The sequence below is a fragment of the Oncorhynchus gorbuscha genome, linkage group LG09 (genome assembly GCF_021184085.1).
Source record: "Oncorhynchus gorbuscha isolate QuinsamMale2020 ecotype Even-year linkage group LG09, OgorEven_v1.0, whole genome shotgun sequence".
Taxonomy (NCBI): domain Eukaryota; kingdom Metazoa; phylum Chordata; class Actinopteri; order Salmoniformes; family Salmonidae; genus Oncorhynchus; species Oncorhynchus gorbuscha.
Genome location: NC_060181.1, coordinates 68,740,234 through 68,758,284, shown reverse-complemented (window position 1 = coordinate 68,758,284; position 18,051 = coordinate 68,740,234). Strand labels below are relative to the sequence as shown.

The 18,051-nt window shown below is 45.1% G+C and overlaps 1 protein-coding gene across 1 annotated transcript in view; it reads left to right on the top strand.

Annotated features, from left to right (window-relative positions):
- Nucleotides 1-18,051, top strand: part of LOC124044002 (zinc finger protein GLI2-like) — a 109,384-nt gene that overhangs the window by 63,202 nt on the left and 28,131 nt on the right. The window contains 3 exon segments of the mRNA XM_046363274.1: nt 7,466-7,562; nt 7,564-7,672; nt 15,372-15,566. Coding sequence (XP_046219230.1) covers nt 7,466-7,562; nt 7,564-7,672; nt 15,372-15,566 — 401 coding nt within the window.

Here is an 18,051-nt window from a genome sequence, read left to right as displayed (position 1 = left end):
GAGGAAGCAGAAAACAGATCCCCACTCATTCCAGATCAGCAGGACCGCTATTTATTCTTTTGGGGAGTTGGATCCAAATTGCAGCATTGAACTGAACTGAATTCTGAAGGTTTTGTGAGGTGGAGCTGGAGAGCTGTGGCCTGCACCACCCCTGTACGCAAACACATGCGGTCCAGCTTTCCAGGCAATCATTCTAGGCTTGGAATGTGTTGATTAAATGGACTTTCCAGATCAGCTATTTGTTTTTTTGTCGTTTAAAGTACAGTTCCCGAGCGTGCGTTAGAAGGGAAGACTATCTTGAGCATGCTGATTGGTTAGCATTGAAGATTAGGTTGATCCTGAGCATGTTGATGGGGTGTCAGTCCATTGACACTCAGTTTTTTAAGATGTTGGTTCTAGCCTTCGCTCAGTACTAATGGGAGGGTTTAAAGGTTCCTGTGAATTATTGTGAGGAATGCATTCATGAAAAGACAGAAGCAGCTATCAATCAAATGGTTTGAAAATGTCAAGATTTATCTGGCAAATTTAGATCATTTGGTTTGAAGAATTGCAGAAGTCACCAAGTTGAATCAGAATAAAAGATAAGTGTGTCTTTGCATACTAGCTACTGTCCCCACTAGGTTTCTAGGTCATCCTCATTCCTTTGTCTGATGTACACAGAGTTCACTTGTTAAAGAATAGTATACCATCAAAGTTTGAGTCCAAATCCTCAGCATCCTGATGAAGAGTCCCAAAAACAACTAGGAGCTCACTGCAGCCCCATCCCCAGCCCCTGTGGGGTAACACAGCTTGCATCCCAAATGGCACCCGATCCCTTTTATAGTGCACTACTTTTGACCAGATCCCTATGGGCCCTTGTCAAAAGTAGTGCACTATATAAGGAATAGGGTGCCATTTGACACACAGACACAGTGATTTATCTCAATGGGAGTGGCTGCCCAGAAGTACAGATGAGAGTGTGTCACGTCGTAATTCATCTGCTGAGCCAGTAGGGAAAAACATGCCAGAGAGGCAAATACTAACTTGTTGGCGGTTCCAGACAGCCAGGCAAAGAAAGTAGAGAGAGAAAGATCCACTGAAACAGGATGCCTGAATTCACATAACCTTCAGTGTTGGGGAGGAGAGGTAAAGGCTGCTATCTGTCTGTCTGTTGGTCCAGAGAAAGGCTTCCTTAACGCCTTGTTCCACCACCCTGGAGTTGCCGTAAAGACTAAGGCTACTTAAAAAGAGGTGTTGAATACAGTAGGTCCAGGTGGCCCTAACCAGCCTATGTCCATTTACTGCCCTGCCCCACACCAAAAGGACCGCACAGAAACATCCCCCTCCCCTATCCTCTGTACTCCACATGTATACACACAGTTATGCACTTACTCATATGTTTTTGAAGCTCAAACAAGCAATCCCTTGTCCAAATGCACTTTTTCTCACACTAGGAATCCAACAATGGGATAGCAGAGAGTAGCTACATAAGCTAGTAATCATACAGTGAAGCAAACAACAATTACCTCAAGTAGAAATGTACTGTAGGTTGTGTGGCTTGTATTCACCCTCCACTTTCTACACCTCCTACAATATACAGTGCATTCGGAAAGTATTCAGACCCCTTCACCTTTTCCCCATTTTCTTATGTTACAGCCTTATTTTGAAATGGATGAAATAACAAAAATGTACTCCTCAATCTATGCACAATACCCCATAATGACAAAGCGAGAACTGTTTTTAATTTTTTTTTATTTTAGCAAATGTATTAAAAATAAAAACATACCTTATTTACATAAGTACTCAGACCCTTTATGTACTTTACTTTACATAAGTACTTTACCCTTTATATGAGACTTGAAATTGAGCTCAGGTGCATCCTGTTTCCATTGAGTCCACCTGTGGTAAATCCAATTGATTAGACATTATTTGGAAAGGCACATACCTGTCTATATAAGGTCCCACAATTGTGGGAGTGCACGACAGAGCAAGTGCACGTCAGAGCAAAAACCAAGCCACGAGGTCGAAAGAATTGTCCGTAGAACTCAGAGACAGGATTGTGTCGAGACACAGATCTGGGGAAGGGTACCAAAACATTTCTGCAGCATTGAAGGTCCCAAGAACACAGTGGCCTCCATCATTCTTAAATGGAATAAGTTTGGAATCAAGACTCTTCCTAGAGCTGGCCACACTGAGCAATCGGGGGGGAAGGCCCTCGATCAGGGAGGTGAGATGGAAGAACCTTCCTGCAGCATTCCACAAATCAGATATTTATTATAGAGTGGTCAGACGGAAGCCACTCCTCAATAAAATGCACATGACAGCCCGCTTGGAGTTTGCTAAAAGGTACCATGAGAAACAAGATTCTCTGGTCTGATGAAACCTAGATTGAACTCTTTAGCCAGAATACCAAGCGTCATGTCTGGAGGAAACTAGGCACTGCTCATCCCTTGGCCAATACCTTCCCTACGGTGAAGCATGGTTGTGGCAGCATCATGCTGAGGGGATGTTTTTCAGCGGCAGGGACCAGGTGACTAGTTAGGATTGAGGGAAAGATGAATGGTGTAAAGTACAGAGATCCTTGATGAAAATATGCTCCAGAGTGCTCAGGACCTCAGACTGGAGCAAAGGTTCACCTTCCAACAGGACAACAACCCTAAGCACACAGCCAAGAAAACGCAGGAGTGGCTTCGAGACAAGTCTCTGAATGTCCTTTGTTGGCCCAGCCAGAGCCCGGACTTGAACCCGATCGAACATCTCTGGAGAGACCTGAAAATAGCTGTGCAGCGACGCTCCCCCTCCAACCTGACAGAGCTTGAGAGGATCTGCAGAGAAGAATGGGAGAAACTCCCCAAATACAGGTGTGCCAAGCTTGTAGCATCATACCCAAGAAGACGCGAGGCTATAATTGCTGCCAAAGATGCTTCAACAAAGTACTGAGTAAAGGGTCTGAATACTTATGTAAATGTGATATTTCAGTTTTTTTTATACATTTGTAACATTCCTAATAACCTGTTTTGCTTTGTCATTATGTGGTATTGTGTAGATTGATGGGGGGGGACTATTTAATACATTTTGGAATAAGGCTGTAACATGTAAAAAGTGATTCTGAATGCCTTCTAAATGCACTGTACATAGCTACAGACAAAGATAAAGAGACGTCTGTCTTCCACTCTCTTTTATCCAAAGCGACTTAAAACCAATTTATGCTTGATCTGAAAATGTGGTCGGAGGATCCGTATGGACGGGGTGACACAATTGAGAAGCCTCCGGAGGCATGCAGAGGCCAAATCAAGCCCCGTGCCAAATCGAGCTCCGTACTGCATCACCGTGCACCTCCCACATTTTGTAACAATGTGGAGGGCTTTGTATAGCTGGTTGACAGTAGGTGGGGCCGGGAGGTCCTGTATAAACACAAACTCACTTTCTTGAAAACTTCCTTCGTAACAGCTCTGCAGTGCTACAGGAAGCGCATGAAGTATGAATGCCCTGAATTCTGCAGAGGCCGTATCGCAGTAAATGCTGTATGGCCACTGCAGGCATCAGATTGACCATGCAGGGCCTTTCACAGTCATGCTTTCATACATGTTATGTATGGGTGGTTCCGGAAATCAAACCCTCTATCCTGGCGTTGCAAGCGCCATGCCCTGCTAACTGAGCTACAAAGGACCACTTCAGTTTCATCAGTTTAGTCTGGTAGCCACCCATGGCGCTATGTATGATGGAATTCTCTTTAAATGACAGGTTCTGATGTAGAGACAGCCTGCTCTCACAGGCTTGTTTGTTCAGGATTGTTGCACTACATGCTCTGTCTGTGACTAAGACCTGTCTGTGGAGAAACAGTTCAAGTAACATCTTGTCAGAAAGAGGGCAGATTGACAAGACTTCAATAATAGTAGCTGTCAGAGAGGTCTCCTACTTGTTGTCTCCTGACAGGCCAATGTAGGACATTTTACCTCATTATCAAAGACTCAAACACGCACGTGTGTGATTAATGGTGTTTGTTAACATGTTCTGTGTCATACTGTGACAGACAAATAAGGTTTTGATGATGATTATGTGTGAAAACTGCAATGTTTTACTGCGGCATTTTGAAGCTCAAAGAACCCCATTGAAAAAGGCATTCAGAAACACTTCACCGTTGAAACAAAGTAATTCGAGGGGTTTAAGAAATGTATATGTGTCAATTGTATGTAATTTCTCCATTTGAGCTCTGATCAAATAACTAATTTAAGTCTGGGAGGTAGGGCACGACCAATTCATTTCTCCATTTGAGCTCTGATCAAATAACTCATTTAAGTCTGGGAGGTAGGGCACGACCAATTCATTTCTCCATTTGAGCTCTGATCAAATAACTCATTTAAGTCTGGGAGGTAGGGCACGACCAATTCATTTCTCCATTTGAGCTCTGATCAAATAACTCATTTAAGTCTGGGAGGTAGGGCACGACCAATTCATTTCTCCATTTGAGCTCTGATCAAATAACTCATTTAAGTCTGGGAGGTAGGGCACGACCAATTCATTTCTCCATTTGAGCTCTGATCAAATAACTCATTTAAGTCTGGGAGGTAGGGCACCAATTCACCAATTCATTTCTCCATTTGAGCTCTGATCAAATAACTCATTTAAGTCTGGGAGGTAGGGCACGACCAATTCATTTCTCCATTTGAGCTCTGATCAAATAACTCATTTAAGTCTGGGAGGTAGGGCACGACCAATTCATTTCTCCATTTGAGCTCTGATCAAATAACTCATTTAAGTCTGGGAGGTAGGGCACGACCAATTCATTTCTCCATTTGAGCTCTGATCAAATAACTCATTTAAGTCTGGGAGGTAGGGCACGACCAATTCATTTCTCCATTTGAGCTCTGATCAAATAACTCATTTAAGTCTGGGAGGTAGGGCACGACCAATTCATTTCTCCATTTGAGCTCTGATCAAATAACTCATTTAAGTCTGGGAGGTAGGGCACGACCAATTCATTTTGCACCAGTCAGGTTAGTTGTTGTTCATTTTTGCACTTCAAGCTTGTTTAGATTCCATCTAGGAGGGGGCTCCCATAAGGGAGAGCATTCACAGCCTCCACAAACTAGCCAATTTCAATTTCACAGTTTCAATTAAGTATATTGACTTATATTCCAAATACTTGAAAGGAGTCCAATACCACTGTATGTATAAACACAACATTGGCCTCTTATCTGGCTTTAAATGTTTATTAAGAAATGGCACATTTGAAAATGTTCACTTGTGTACTCTGTGTTGATTCTCTGTGGCTGAGGTCGGGACCACAGGCGAGTCAGTCAACGTCCAAAATTGTACCATATTCCCTATTTAGTGCAATACTTTTGACCAGGGTCCATAGGGCTTTGGTCAAAAGTAGTGCACTATATAAGGAATAGGGTGCCATTTGGGATCGCAGCCTCAGCCCGCTCTAAAGGCTCTTTGGGGTCGTTACACCTCAGATCCCACCGGTGCCTCCAAATGACACTCCCCCCACAGCGCAGCGATAACCGGGAACACTGTGGCTAAACATGAAGGACGGTGACCAACCAGCACGGTCCGTAGTAAATTACTCAGACAGATAAGAGCACTCTGGTGCCAGTTTTACGAAACCTGGAGCATCAGTGAAGCTGAACGCTAATCTGTGAAACTTGCACAGGCCTCTAGACCTGTGCCGGGTGGAAGCTCCAAGGGGAGGGAATCAGCTTGTGTTTTTGTGTATGGAGCGTCTGTTTCTTCTCAGCTCCCCCAGAACAGAGACCTCTTTATGGTCCGTCCATTGGAGGGGTTGACGGCAGAAAGTTGGCCATCAGACAAGGCTGGTTGTCTGTAGGCGTTTACTGGAAACGGAGGGAGCAGCAAGAGCTGGGTTGGGTGCAGGTTGGCTCCCATACAGAGAGGGGTATAAATGAGAGACTGAGGTGAACCCAGGCCTTGCCAAGAACGCTAACATCTCAGACCCACCTTTCAGACCCACAACCAGCCTCTGCCAGCTTCTCATCCCTATGGATTTCAGTGGGAGATCAGTATAACCAAATCCACAGATTTTACGGGAAGAAGCCATATCAGTATTTCAACTATTTTCTTTACCTCGTGTACTCCTGGCACATATCAGCATTTACTACAGAAATGTGTGTTGTAAGTCTAAGGTCCAAGTAGTATCTAATATGAATTCTTATCATTATAACTAATGGATGTTAAAACATCTTTGTGTATACTAACTTATATCGGCTTCAAATACTTTTTTCTTCAAAGCAAAGAGCATTTGAGTTGTTTCTGTGTGTTGCCTGCCTGCCCTGCAACTCATCAGTTGAGCAGACTGAAGTCTGGTACGCTGAGCCCCCAACCTCACCGTCCCCACTTTCTCCCATCCTCCCCCACCTCCTCATCCCACTCTCCCGAATCCACCCCCATGTCCCGCTCCACTTCATCAACCCTCTCTCCCCCCCTCCCCAATGGACAGCATACTGTGACTCATTACAGTGGTAACTTGGAGACTAATGAAGTGTGAGGTCGTGGTACTGGTCTGCTTTCTTTAAAAACGCCTCTGGACACATCTACTCCTTGGTTAAGAGAAGCAGCCTGTAGTATAGGAGAAGCCTGTAGGCCTGTATAGCAGCAGAAAGAGAGTGGAGAGGTGAGGATGTGGTACTGGCCTGCTTTCTTTAAAACCTGACATCTTCTCCTCTTCACCTGTTTCCAGGTGCTGTACTGCCTGGCTCACCACACACAGAGGTTTCAATTAGACCCAACAACCATATTAACACAAGGAGTAGCATGCCCCTTCAAAGAACAAGCTTTGCCAAAAACAGTTAAAAGAACTGTGCCAGCGGCCAGCAGACAGCCGGCACGGTATTCAGTGTTCTATTCTGGCTTCAGGGAGTAGCTATCAAGAGTTACAGCAGCCTCTTGGCTGTGTTTCTACAAGCAGACCTGCTAGTTACCTGCCAACAGATGACACATTTATATCCCACTGACTGTGACCTGTGGGCTATATTATCAATGACTCAACTTTAGTCAGGGTATCTTGTTCTATTAATCTGGTAGCTTGAAGGTGGCCAACTAGACGCCTCAGTTTTTTACAGTTACATCCGGATGGATGTGCTGACTCGTAACAGGGCTAAGTACTAATATGAGAGACACCTTGGCTGTGCCCACCCAAACAGACACCCAAACAGTAGGCTTTTTCATAGGAGTGTAGTCTGAGACACTCAGTCTCAACTTGTTCAATGCTTCAGGCAGGAGCGGTTCACTAGGACAGATCAGGAACGCTAGTAGTGGATCTGGATTGACATGTACATGTTTTCAGGGACCGACCTGAATGGCAGACATACAGCACATGTAAACCACTAACATGTTCAATTCACTAAAATCCTATTGTACAAAACACTGATTTGCATTACTCTTTCAAGGTATTCATGCTTGTGCATGGTTGTCTCTTTCACTCTATTTCTGTTTCTAACTCATTTTCCCTCGCTCTTTCCAGACATCATGGCCTAGCAGGCAGTCCGGTCATCTCAGACGGCATCTCTCTGATCCGTCTGTCCCCCCACGCAGCAGGGACGGGGGATTCCCCCTTCAGCCCCCCCTCACTCTTACGTCCACCCCCAGATGGAGCACTACCTCCGCTCCATGCACAGCAGCCCCACCCTCTCCATGATCTCTGCTGCCCGCGGACTCAGCCCTGCAGAAGGTGAGACACACATATACAAACTACTGGCAGTTATAGGGGAGCTTACTGTAACAGAGCATTAAAAGAAATACAAAATATTAAAAAGTGCATCATATTTTCTACACCCATATCTGTCAGATTGTACATGATATACACTGCTCAAAAAAACACTTAAACGACACAATGTAACTCCAAGTCAATCACACTTCTGTGAAATCAAACTGTCCACTTAGGAAGCAACACTGATTGACAATAAATGTCACATACTGTTGTGCAAATGGAATAGACAACAGGTGGAAATTATAGGCAATTAGCAAGACACCCCCAATAAAGGAGTGCTTCCGCAGGTGGTGACCACAGACCACTTCTCAGTTCCTATGCTTCCTGGCTGATGTTTTGGTCACTTTTGAATGCTGGCGGTGCTTTCACTCTAGTGGTAGCATGAGACGGAGTCTACAACCCACACAAGTGGCTCAGGTAGTGCAGCTCATGCAGGATGGCACATCAATGTGAGCTGTGGCAAGAAGGTTTGCTGTGTCTGTCAGCGTAGTGTCCAGAGCATGGAGGCTCTACCAGGAGACAGGCCAGTACATCAGGAGACGTGGAGGAGGCAACAACCCAGCAGCAGGACCGCTACCTCAACCTTTGTGCAAGGAGGAGCAGGAGGAGCACTGCCAGAGCCCTGCAAAATGACCTACAGCAGGCCACAAATGTGCATGTGTCTGCTCAAACGGTCAGAAACAGACTCCATGAGGGTGGTATGAGGGCCCGACGTCCAAAGGTGGGGATTGTGCTTACAGCCCAACACCGTGCAGGACGTTTGGCATCTGCCAGAGGACACCAAGATTGGCAAATTCGCCACTGGCGCCCTGTGCTCTTCACAGATGAAAGCAGGTTGACACTGAGCACATGTGACAGAGTCTGGAGACGCTGTGGAGAACGTTCTGCTGCCTGCAACATCCTCCAGCATGACCGGTTTGGCGGTGGGTCAGTCATGGTGTGTGTTGGCATTTCTTTCTGTGCTCGCCAGAGGTAGCCTGACTGCCATTAGGTACCGAGATGAGATCCTCAGACCCCTTGTGAGACCATATGCTGGTGCGGTTGGCCCTGGGTTCCTCCTAATGCAAGACCATGCTAGACCTCATGTGGCTGGAGTGTGTCAGCAGTTCCTGCAAGAGGAAGGCATCGATGCTATGGACTGGCCTGCCCATTCCCCAGACCTGAATCCAATTGAGCACATCTGGGACATCATGTCTCGCTCCATCCACCAACGACACGTTGCACCACAGACTGTCCAGGAGTTGTCGGATGCTTTAGTCCAGGTCTGGGAGGAGATCCCTCAGGAGACCATCCGCCACCTCATCAGGAGCATGCCCAAGCGTTGTAGGGAGGTCCTACAGGCTCGTGCAGGCCACACACACTATTGAGCCTCATTTTGACTTGTTTTAAGGACATTACATCAAAGTTGGATCAGCCTGTAGTGTGGTTTTCCACTTTCATTTTGAGTGTGACTCCAAATCCAGACCGCCCTCAATTTGATTTCCATTGATAATTTTTGTGTGATTTTGTTGTCAGCACATTGAACTATGTAAAGAAAAAAGTATTTTAATAAGAATATTTCATTCATTCAGATCTAGGATGTGTTATGTTAATGTTCCCTTTATTTTTTGAGCGGTGTATATACAAATCCTAAAAATAAGAAAGAAATATAGTGAGAAACTTGTTATGTAAGGGTGTGTGATGATAGATTTACAGACATTCGGTTCAGTTTTAAGGAGGTGAGATGAGAAGATCAGGCTGTGTTTAAGGGAAATAAGACTTAATGGATAATTCTCACTATAAACACAGAGAGAGAATGTCTGGAACACATCTCCCAGAACAAACCTGGATATATGTGTTATGTTGTTTACACACCAGATTACCCACCATACTGTGAAAATTTGTCTAACACCTAATACACTCCGCTATATTAAAACTTTTTTTCCCTTTCATCCTCTCATGTAATGGGATGTGTATGGTTTATACAATGGGTGGGACGCTCATTGGTTAAAACCGCATTCCAACCGGTGTTTATTCCACAAGTTACCACCGGCTAAAGCTATGACGTTGAAATGCCTATTTACTCTGTCCCATCTCACTACACAATCCACTAGCCAGACAATTTATGAACTTGATCTCCACTGTAAAAAGCATCTAGACATTAGCTCCCATTTCTTTTAGACTAGCAATTGGTTTTCAATAGCGGTAAAACTTGCTATCTTACCCTTTCATATTTGCAATATTATTTCAGTATTGAAATTCAATCTCTAACTGTCCCATAGTAATGAACGTGTTGGGAGTCAGAATGAGACAGACAGACAGGCAGGCAGCTTTTCTCAGCCAGTCGAAATCATGAATCAGCATCATTTTAGTGGATATTTACAAAGAAATGTCCATTTTAAAAACTGGTTAAAACAAAACTAAGTAAAAACAGGTCAAACGAAATGAAGTGCAGCTAGTTTGCAGTATTTCCAGCTTCAGTTTGAAGTGGTTGTGTTAGCTGTGTTGTTGGCTAGTTCCTCTGAACAACAATGTCCTGACGACAGAGCACATTATCTATTCCAGGTGAAATAGTGTATCATTAGCTATTATCATTGATGTATCCAAATAAATATCACTAGAAAACAGCTTAAACAAACGCAAACTCAGCTACTTTGTTGTTAGCCTGGCTGTGCTGTTTGACGTGACTGTAAAATATTTGTAGTTGGCTAGCTAGCAAGCAAGGGATAAGAACGTTGCCAGCCAGTATAGCAATAGAGCATTGAGAACAAAGTCAGGGATGCGTCCACAGATGCAGAACAAGAAGACTCAACGACTGGGTCACATCACCGGCAACCAAACCAATAGACCGAACGACCAGCCGGCTTGGGTAGCAACCCTAGATTTGTGTCAGGACTATATTTTGTGGAAGGATTAAATAATATGCTAATAATAGATTCAAATAAAGTTTTTAGTGAAAATACATACAGTTGAAGTCGGAAGTTTACATACACTTAGGTTGGAGTCATTAAAACTAGTTTTTCAACCACTCCACAAATTTCTTGTTAACAAACTATAGTTTTGGCAAGTCGGTTAGGACATCTATTTTGTGCATGACACAAGTAATGTTTCCAACAATTGTTTGCAGACAGATTATTTCACTTATAATTCACTGTATCACAATTCCAGTGGGTCAGAAATTATGTCATGGCTTTAGAAGCTTCTGATAGGCTAATTGACATCATTTGAGTCAATTGGAGGTGGACCTGTGGATGTATTTCAAGGTCTACCTTCAAACTTCAAAAGAGATCATCTAAGACCTCAGAAGAAAAATGGTAGTCCTCCAAATGTCTGGTTCATCTTTGGGAGCACTTTCCAAACACCTGAAGGTACCACGCTCATCTGTACAAACAATAGTATGCAAGTATAAACACCATGGGACCACGCAGCCGTGGAAGGAGACGTGTTCTATAATAATAATAATCTCCTAGAGATGAACGTACTTTGGTGTGAAAAGTGCAAATCAATCTCAGAACAACAGCAAAGGACCTTGTGAATATGTTGGAGGAAACAGGTACAAAAGTATCTATATCCACAGTAAAACGAGTCCTATATCAACCTGAAAGATCGCTCAGCAAGGAAGAAGCCACTGCTCCAAAACCAACTTAAAAAAGCAAGACTACAGTTTGCAACACCATATGGGGACAAAGATCGTACTTTTTGGAGAAATGTCCTCTGGTCTGATGAAACAAAAATATAACTGTTTGGCCATAATGACAATTGTTATGTTTGGAGGAAAAGGGGGGAGGCTTGCAAGCCGAAGAACACCATCCCCAACCGTGAAGCACGGGGGTGGCAGCATCATGTTGTGGGGGTGCTTTGCTGCAGGAGAGACTAGTGCCCTTCACAAAATAGATGGCATCATGGAGGGAAATTATGTGAATATATTGAAGCAACATCTCAAGACATCAGTCAGGAAGTTAAAGCTTGATCACAAATGGGTCTTCTAAATGGACAATGACCCGAAGCATACTTCCAAAGTTGTGGCAAAATGGCTTAAGGACAACAAAGTCAAGGTATTGGAGTCGCCATCACAAAGCCCTGACCTGAATCCTATAGAACATGTGTGGGCAGAACTGAAAAAGTGTGTGCGAGCAAGGAGGCCTACAAACCTGACTCAGTTACACCAGCTCTGTCAGGAGGAATGGGCTAAAATTCACCCAACTTATTGTGGGAAGCTTGTGGAAGGCTACCCAAAACATTTGACCCAAGTTTAACAATTTTAAAGGCAATGCTATCAACTACTAATTGAGTGTATGTAAACTTCTGACACACTGGGCATGTGATGAAAGAAACGAAAGCTGAAATAAATCATTCTCTCTCTCTCTCTATTATTCTGACATTTCACATTCTTAAAATAAAGTGGTGATCCTAACTGACCTGAGTAAGGGAATTTTTACTCAAATTAAATGTCAGGAATTGTGAAAAACTGAGTTTAAATGTATTTGGCTAAGGTGTATGTAAACTTCCAACTTAAAGTGTAAATTATTAAATGTTGGTTACCCGTTGTATAAAAGTCACTTAAGTGTGTGTGTGTGTGTGTGTGTGTGTGTGTGTGTGTGTGTGTGTGTGTGTGTGTGTGTGTGTGTGTGTGTGTGTGTGTGTGTGTGTGTGTGTGTGTGTGTGTGTGTGTGTGTGTGTGTGTGTGTGTGCGCGAGAGCTAGAGAGAGAAAGAAAGAGTATGTGTACGCATGCTAGAATGTGTGTATACGTTTCTGAACAAATGTTTGGGTATCGGAAACCATGGAAATTAGCAAAGACTAACAAAGCACATTTCCCTCCCCAATATGGAGCTCATATGATGACAGGCCTGTCCTCACGACCCTGTTACAACAACGGGTTGAAGGGAGTAGAGAGAGCTGCCTGAGAGGCGACAAAGGCTGAGAGATAGAGCTGTCTTAGAGGCCCAATGATAAATCACTGAGTGTACTCCCCTGTTGACTTTAATGGCTTTGTGGCTTTTAGGAGAAGCAATGCGGAAGAGATTCTGTCACTGATATAGTGGCAGCAGTGGCAAAGAAGTATGTCATAAAATGGAGGAGGGCATTAAGCTTGGAGCCTGTCGGAGAATACTGTAGATAATTCTAGAGATGGAATACCTGTAAAGTAGTTGTAGACGACTTGTTTTGAGTATAGTTTTAGTAACCTAATGCCTGGACACTACTGTTAGTTGTCCCAGAGATTATTATTTTTGTGTGTGGAGTTATAAAATCAGTCCATTTTATCAGCATATCAACTTGTTTATATCAAGAAAGGGACATATCTTCCAATTATAGGAAACATCCACACCCTTTATCGTCAATGTTGTCAATGTCTACTATATGTCTGATACAGCAGTGTAGGGTCACTCCAAACCATGTAAATGAGACAGAACGCAGAGCAAGGAGGCTCTGTCTGTTGAATTCCCTGGCTTTTTGAGCTGGTTTCACCGGGACGACTACTGGTTTTATCCTCTACCCTCCACTACCATGCTCCAGTCCTTATGTCTGACCTATCCACTACTCTCCACCATCCTCAGTCTGTCTGTCCAGTCCACTACTCTCCACCATCCTCAGTCTGTCTGTCCAGTCCACTACTCTCCACCATCCTCAGTCTGTCTGTCCAGTCCACTACCCTCCACCATCGTCAACCTGTCTGTCCAGTCCACTACCCTCCACCATCCTCAGTCTGTCTGTCCAGTCCACTACTCTCCACCATCCTCAGTCTGTCTGTCCAGTCCACTACCCTCCACCATCGTCAACCTGTCTGTCCAGTCCACTACCCTCCACCATCCTCAGTCTGTCTGTCCAGTCCACTACCCTCCACCATCCTCAGTCTGTCTGTCCAGTCCACTACCCTCCACCATCCTCAGTCTGTCTGTCCAGTCCACTACCCTCCACCATCCTGTCTGTCCAGTCCACACAAGCAGCTACTGGAAGTGGTTATGTGATCCGGGCAGGCGAGGAGAAACTAAAGCTTCTCTGTGGGCCTCCTAGCCAGCACAAACAGACCCCTGTTCTTTTTTTACCACAGCCAGCCCTAATTAGTCCTGATAGGACCGGTTTGGTGTGGCCCATGGTTTAGGCACTGCAGAGGAAGGAGGCTCAAACCTCCACCCCTCCTTCCCCCCCTCTCTCCTCCCCAGTTTATCTAACTAACAGTAGTCAGGGGTGTTTGGAGTAAAACATATTTAACTTCAAATGACTAAAACCAAATGGAAACTGTGTAGAAATGATAATAGTGTAAGGGTTTTCTGGTGAAAGAGAAGCGGACCAAAAAGTAAGCATGGTGGTTATTCATGTTCTTTAATTTATAAAGAAACTACACATGAGATAACTAACAAAAACAACAAACGTGAGAAAACCTAAAACAGTCCTATCTGGTGCAAACACAGAGACAGGAACAATCACCCACAAACACACAGTGAAACCCAGGCTACCTAAGTATGATTCTCAATCAGAGACAACTAATGACACCTGCCTCTGATTGAGAACCATACTAGGCCGAAAACAAAGAAATACCCAAAACCTAGAAAAACAAACATAGACTGCCCACCCAACTCACGCCCTGACCATACTAACTAAATACAAAACACAGGAAATAAAGGTCAGAACGTGACAAATAGACCTACATTCATACAGTTTCTTGACTGTGTCCATCTTGCTAAGAATCACCCAAATGAAAGCTAGACATTCAGGGAGCATCGGAAATTGTAAAAACTATAGATAGAGGACAATTTTTTCACATTTTTACGGCGAGGAAATATAGCACATTTTCAGTGCAGCCCTCCGGACCTCTTTGATGACTGAATGCGGACCCCCAGGGTAAAATTGGTTTGACACCGCTACATTAGGCCCTTTAAGGGAGTTCAAACTTCCACCCTTCCATCCCTACTTTCTTCCACTCCTCCTTTCTCTATCTGTGGAGACGTTAGCCTCTGATATATCCACAGGGGCAAACGGAGAGCAGGAAACTAGGGGAGGCAGCCACAGTTATGGATATAGGCCTCAGTGGCTCGCTGCAAAAGGAAAGAAAAATCTACATCTCCCTCTTACAGCTTGTGACACTTTTAAATGTGGGTTTACAGGGTGCAGGTGTTGACACGTTCTACATCAATATTTCCGTAATGCTCAAGGGTTTCCCTTCTCTACCACTATGGGTGTGTGTGTGTGTGTGTGTGTGTGTGTGTGTGTGTGTGTGTGTGTGTGTGTGTGTGTGTGTGTGTGTGTGTGTGTGTGCGCGTGCGCGTGCGGGTAATCTGTCTCAATGAATTTATGTGCGAGACAGGAGAAGAGCAGGAATGTTCTATTCCCTCCTTCTTTCTCTTCCTCGTTTACACCCCGAGGTCATTCACACACCTCAGCAAACCTCAAAGACTTCACCTATCTTTTATCAAAAGCCTTTTGCCCTCCAGGCATCTTCTGTAGCATAGATCTTCAAACCTGTGAAGCAACGCACCATGTCTGTTCCCCTCTGTCTCTCCGTCTGTCAAATCTACTACTCACTGTTTTGGTCTGTGTCTCTCTGCGTCCTCTCATTTAAACCCCCCCCGTCTCTCTCTCTGTTCCTGTGTCAGTCTTCCCTGTCCCCATGTCAGTTGTTCATTAGTTGACCTGTGACACGTCTCTCACATCTCACCCCTCACTCCATCTCTGTCCGACAGTGACCCATGAGCACCTGAAGGAGCATGGTCTGTTCAGCCTGCCCCCTCCACCTCCAGGTGCCAACCCTACAGATTACTACCACCTCATGGCCAGTGGCAGGAGCACTTACGGAGACCTCATCATGCAGACCGGGGCGGCCGCAGCAGCAGCAGCAGCAGCCGCACACCTGCCTGACTACATCAGCCCTGTGGATGGTGAGTGACCCTGAAATCCTGAAACACACCTTCCTGGGTTGTACCCCAAAAGACATCCGATTCCCTAGATCAGGGGTTGGCAACCCTGGTCCTTGAGTGCAACAGCCACTTCACTGCAGGATTCTTTCCCAGCCAGACACCACACCTGATTCTACCAATCACTCAACTTAATTGGCTAAATTCATTACCTGGTCTAAAGCAAAACATGAAGTGCCTCTACAGGGTTTCCTACCCCTGAACTACTTTTGACCTGACACAGCCCAGGTCACACTGACTATCATATGTGGGACTCTCCCACTTCACTGAGTGTACCAAGCATTAGGAACAACTTTGTAATATTGAGTTGCACCCCCCTTCCCCTCAGAACAGCCTCAATTTGTCAGGGCGTGGACTCTACAAGGTGTCGAAAGAGTTCCACAGGTATGCTGGCCCATGTTGACTCCATTGCTTTCCACAGTTGTGTCAAGTTGACTGGATGCCCTTTGGGTGGTGGACCATTCTTGATACACACGGGAAACTGTTGAGTGTGAAAAACACAGCGGTGTTGCAGTTCTTGACACAAACTGGTGCGCCTGGCAGCTACTACCATACCCAGTTAAAAGGCACTTAACTCTGAATGGCACACATAAACAATCCATGTCTCTATTGTCTCAAGACTTAAAAATCCTTCTTTAACCTGTTTTTGTCCCCTTCATCTACACTGATTGAAGTGGATTATCCGGGTCAATAAGAGATCACAGCTTTTACCTGGTCAGTTTATGTCATGGAATGAGCAGGTGTTCTTAATGTTTTGTATACTCTGTGTACATTGTGAAGTACCCATATGCCAGACTACTAAATACTAAGAGCCTCATCACCCTTTGTGCTTACCTCCAGGTATGTGGTGCTGTGCTTTTCATAGATGTCCTTTCTTCTTCTTGTGGCTTTCTGTGTGTAAGACTTCCCCACATCAAAGCAAGAGGAGCATTCCTTGACTTATAAAAACCCTCAGTCGTAGCAGGGGGTGTCTATAAACACAGGAAAGCCCATGACAGAAAGGCCCACCACTGTTCTCCCAACACAGGCCTCTAATTTACACAGCTAGTCACATAGTGTTTCAGGTGTGTTACTCTGTTATGAGTAACATCCTACAAATCCACAGTGGTAACCTTAAAAGGGCAACCATGTTGAGAGGGAGAGGAAAAGAGAGCAAGGGAGAGGAAAAGAGAGCGAGGGAGAGGAAAAGAGAGCGAGGGAGAGGAAAAGAGAGCGAGGGAGAGGAAAAGCGAGCGAGGGAGAGGAAAAGCGAGCGAGGGAGAGGAAAAGCGAGCGAGGGAGAGGAAAAGAGAGCGAGGGAGAGGAAAAGAGAGCGAGGGAGAGGAAAAGAGAGCGAGGGAGAGGAAAAGAGAGCGAGGGAGAGGAAAAGAGAGCGAGGGAGAGGAAAAGCGAGCGAGGGAGAGGAAAAGAGAGCGAGGGAGAGGAAAAGAGAGCGAGGGAGAGGAAAAGAGAGCGAGGGAGAGGAAAAGAGAGCGAGGGAGAGGAAAAGAGAGCGAGGGAGAGGAAAAGCGAGCGAGGGAGAGAGAGAGAGGAGAGGAATAGAGAGAGAGGGAGAGGAAGAAAGAGGAGAGAATGAGATGGAGAGAGAGTGAGTGTGTGAGAGATGAGACCGAGATGAGAGACAAATAGAGAGAGAGAGAGGTTTGGCAGTGGATAGACTATATTTCAGGCAGCAGCAGATGCCAGGGCTTCTGAATCTGTCTCTTCTCTGTTTCTCAGTCAGTGTTATGGCAGGTATACTGTAAATCTGTGGTCCCTGTTCTGCTTGTGCAATCTAACGGCAGGGATAGAGGAAGGGGAGATTTAGTGACAGTGTGACAGAAGAGACGTGGTGAACAACCCTGCTTTTCACAGGAGAGGTCTGACATGCAGACAGTCCCAGGCCTAAGAACAGAGTGACAAGTAAGGCCTAATAATGCTGCTAGGACCTGGAGATTATATCAACTCAGGAACCTTCCAGTTAGCTGTATGAATGGGCAATACAGTGCTACAGAGTGGAAAGCTAAACTAAACTGTCCATGAAAGTAAGCCTTTCGATGCCATTTGACCGTCAAACGCATACATTCTCTGCCTGCCTGGCACAGACTCCCGGTTAGGTATCCATATCACTTTTATCCGGTCTCAAACCACCCAAGGGAAAAGAGCGAGAACGAGCCATCTACCATCTAACGGTGTTTGCACCTCTTGTCACGCTCTCCGTCCACCCTGCGTGACGCTAAAGCACCAATCCTCATGTGCATGCTAGGAAAACCTTACCGCCATGATCCCTGCCAACGCAGGATCCACCTCGAAATGAACCGTTTAAATTACCCCTCAATCACTAAATCAAACATGAAGAGAGGGAGGAGGAGGGGAGGGCATGCAGATTTGGGCATAGGGGTTGTTGTCTTCCTCCTTCACTACTCCGTCCCTCCATTCCTCCATCCATCCTCCCACTTCTCACTCCCGG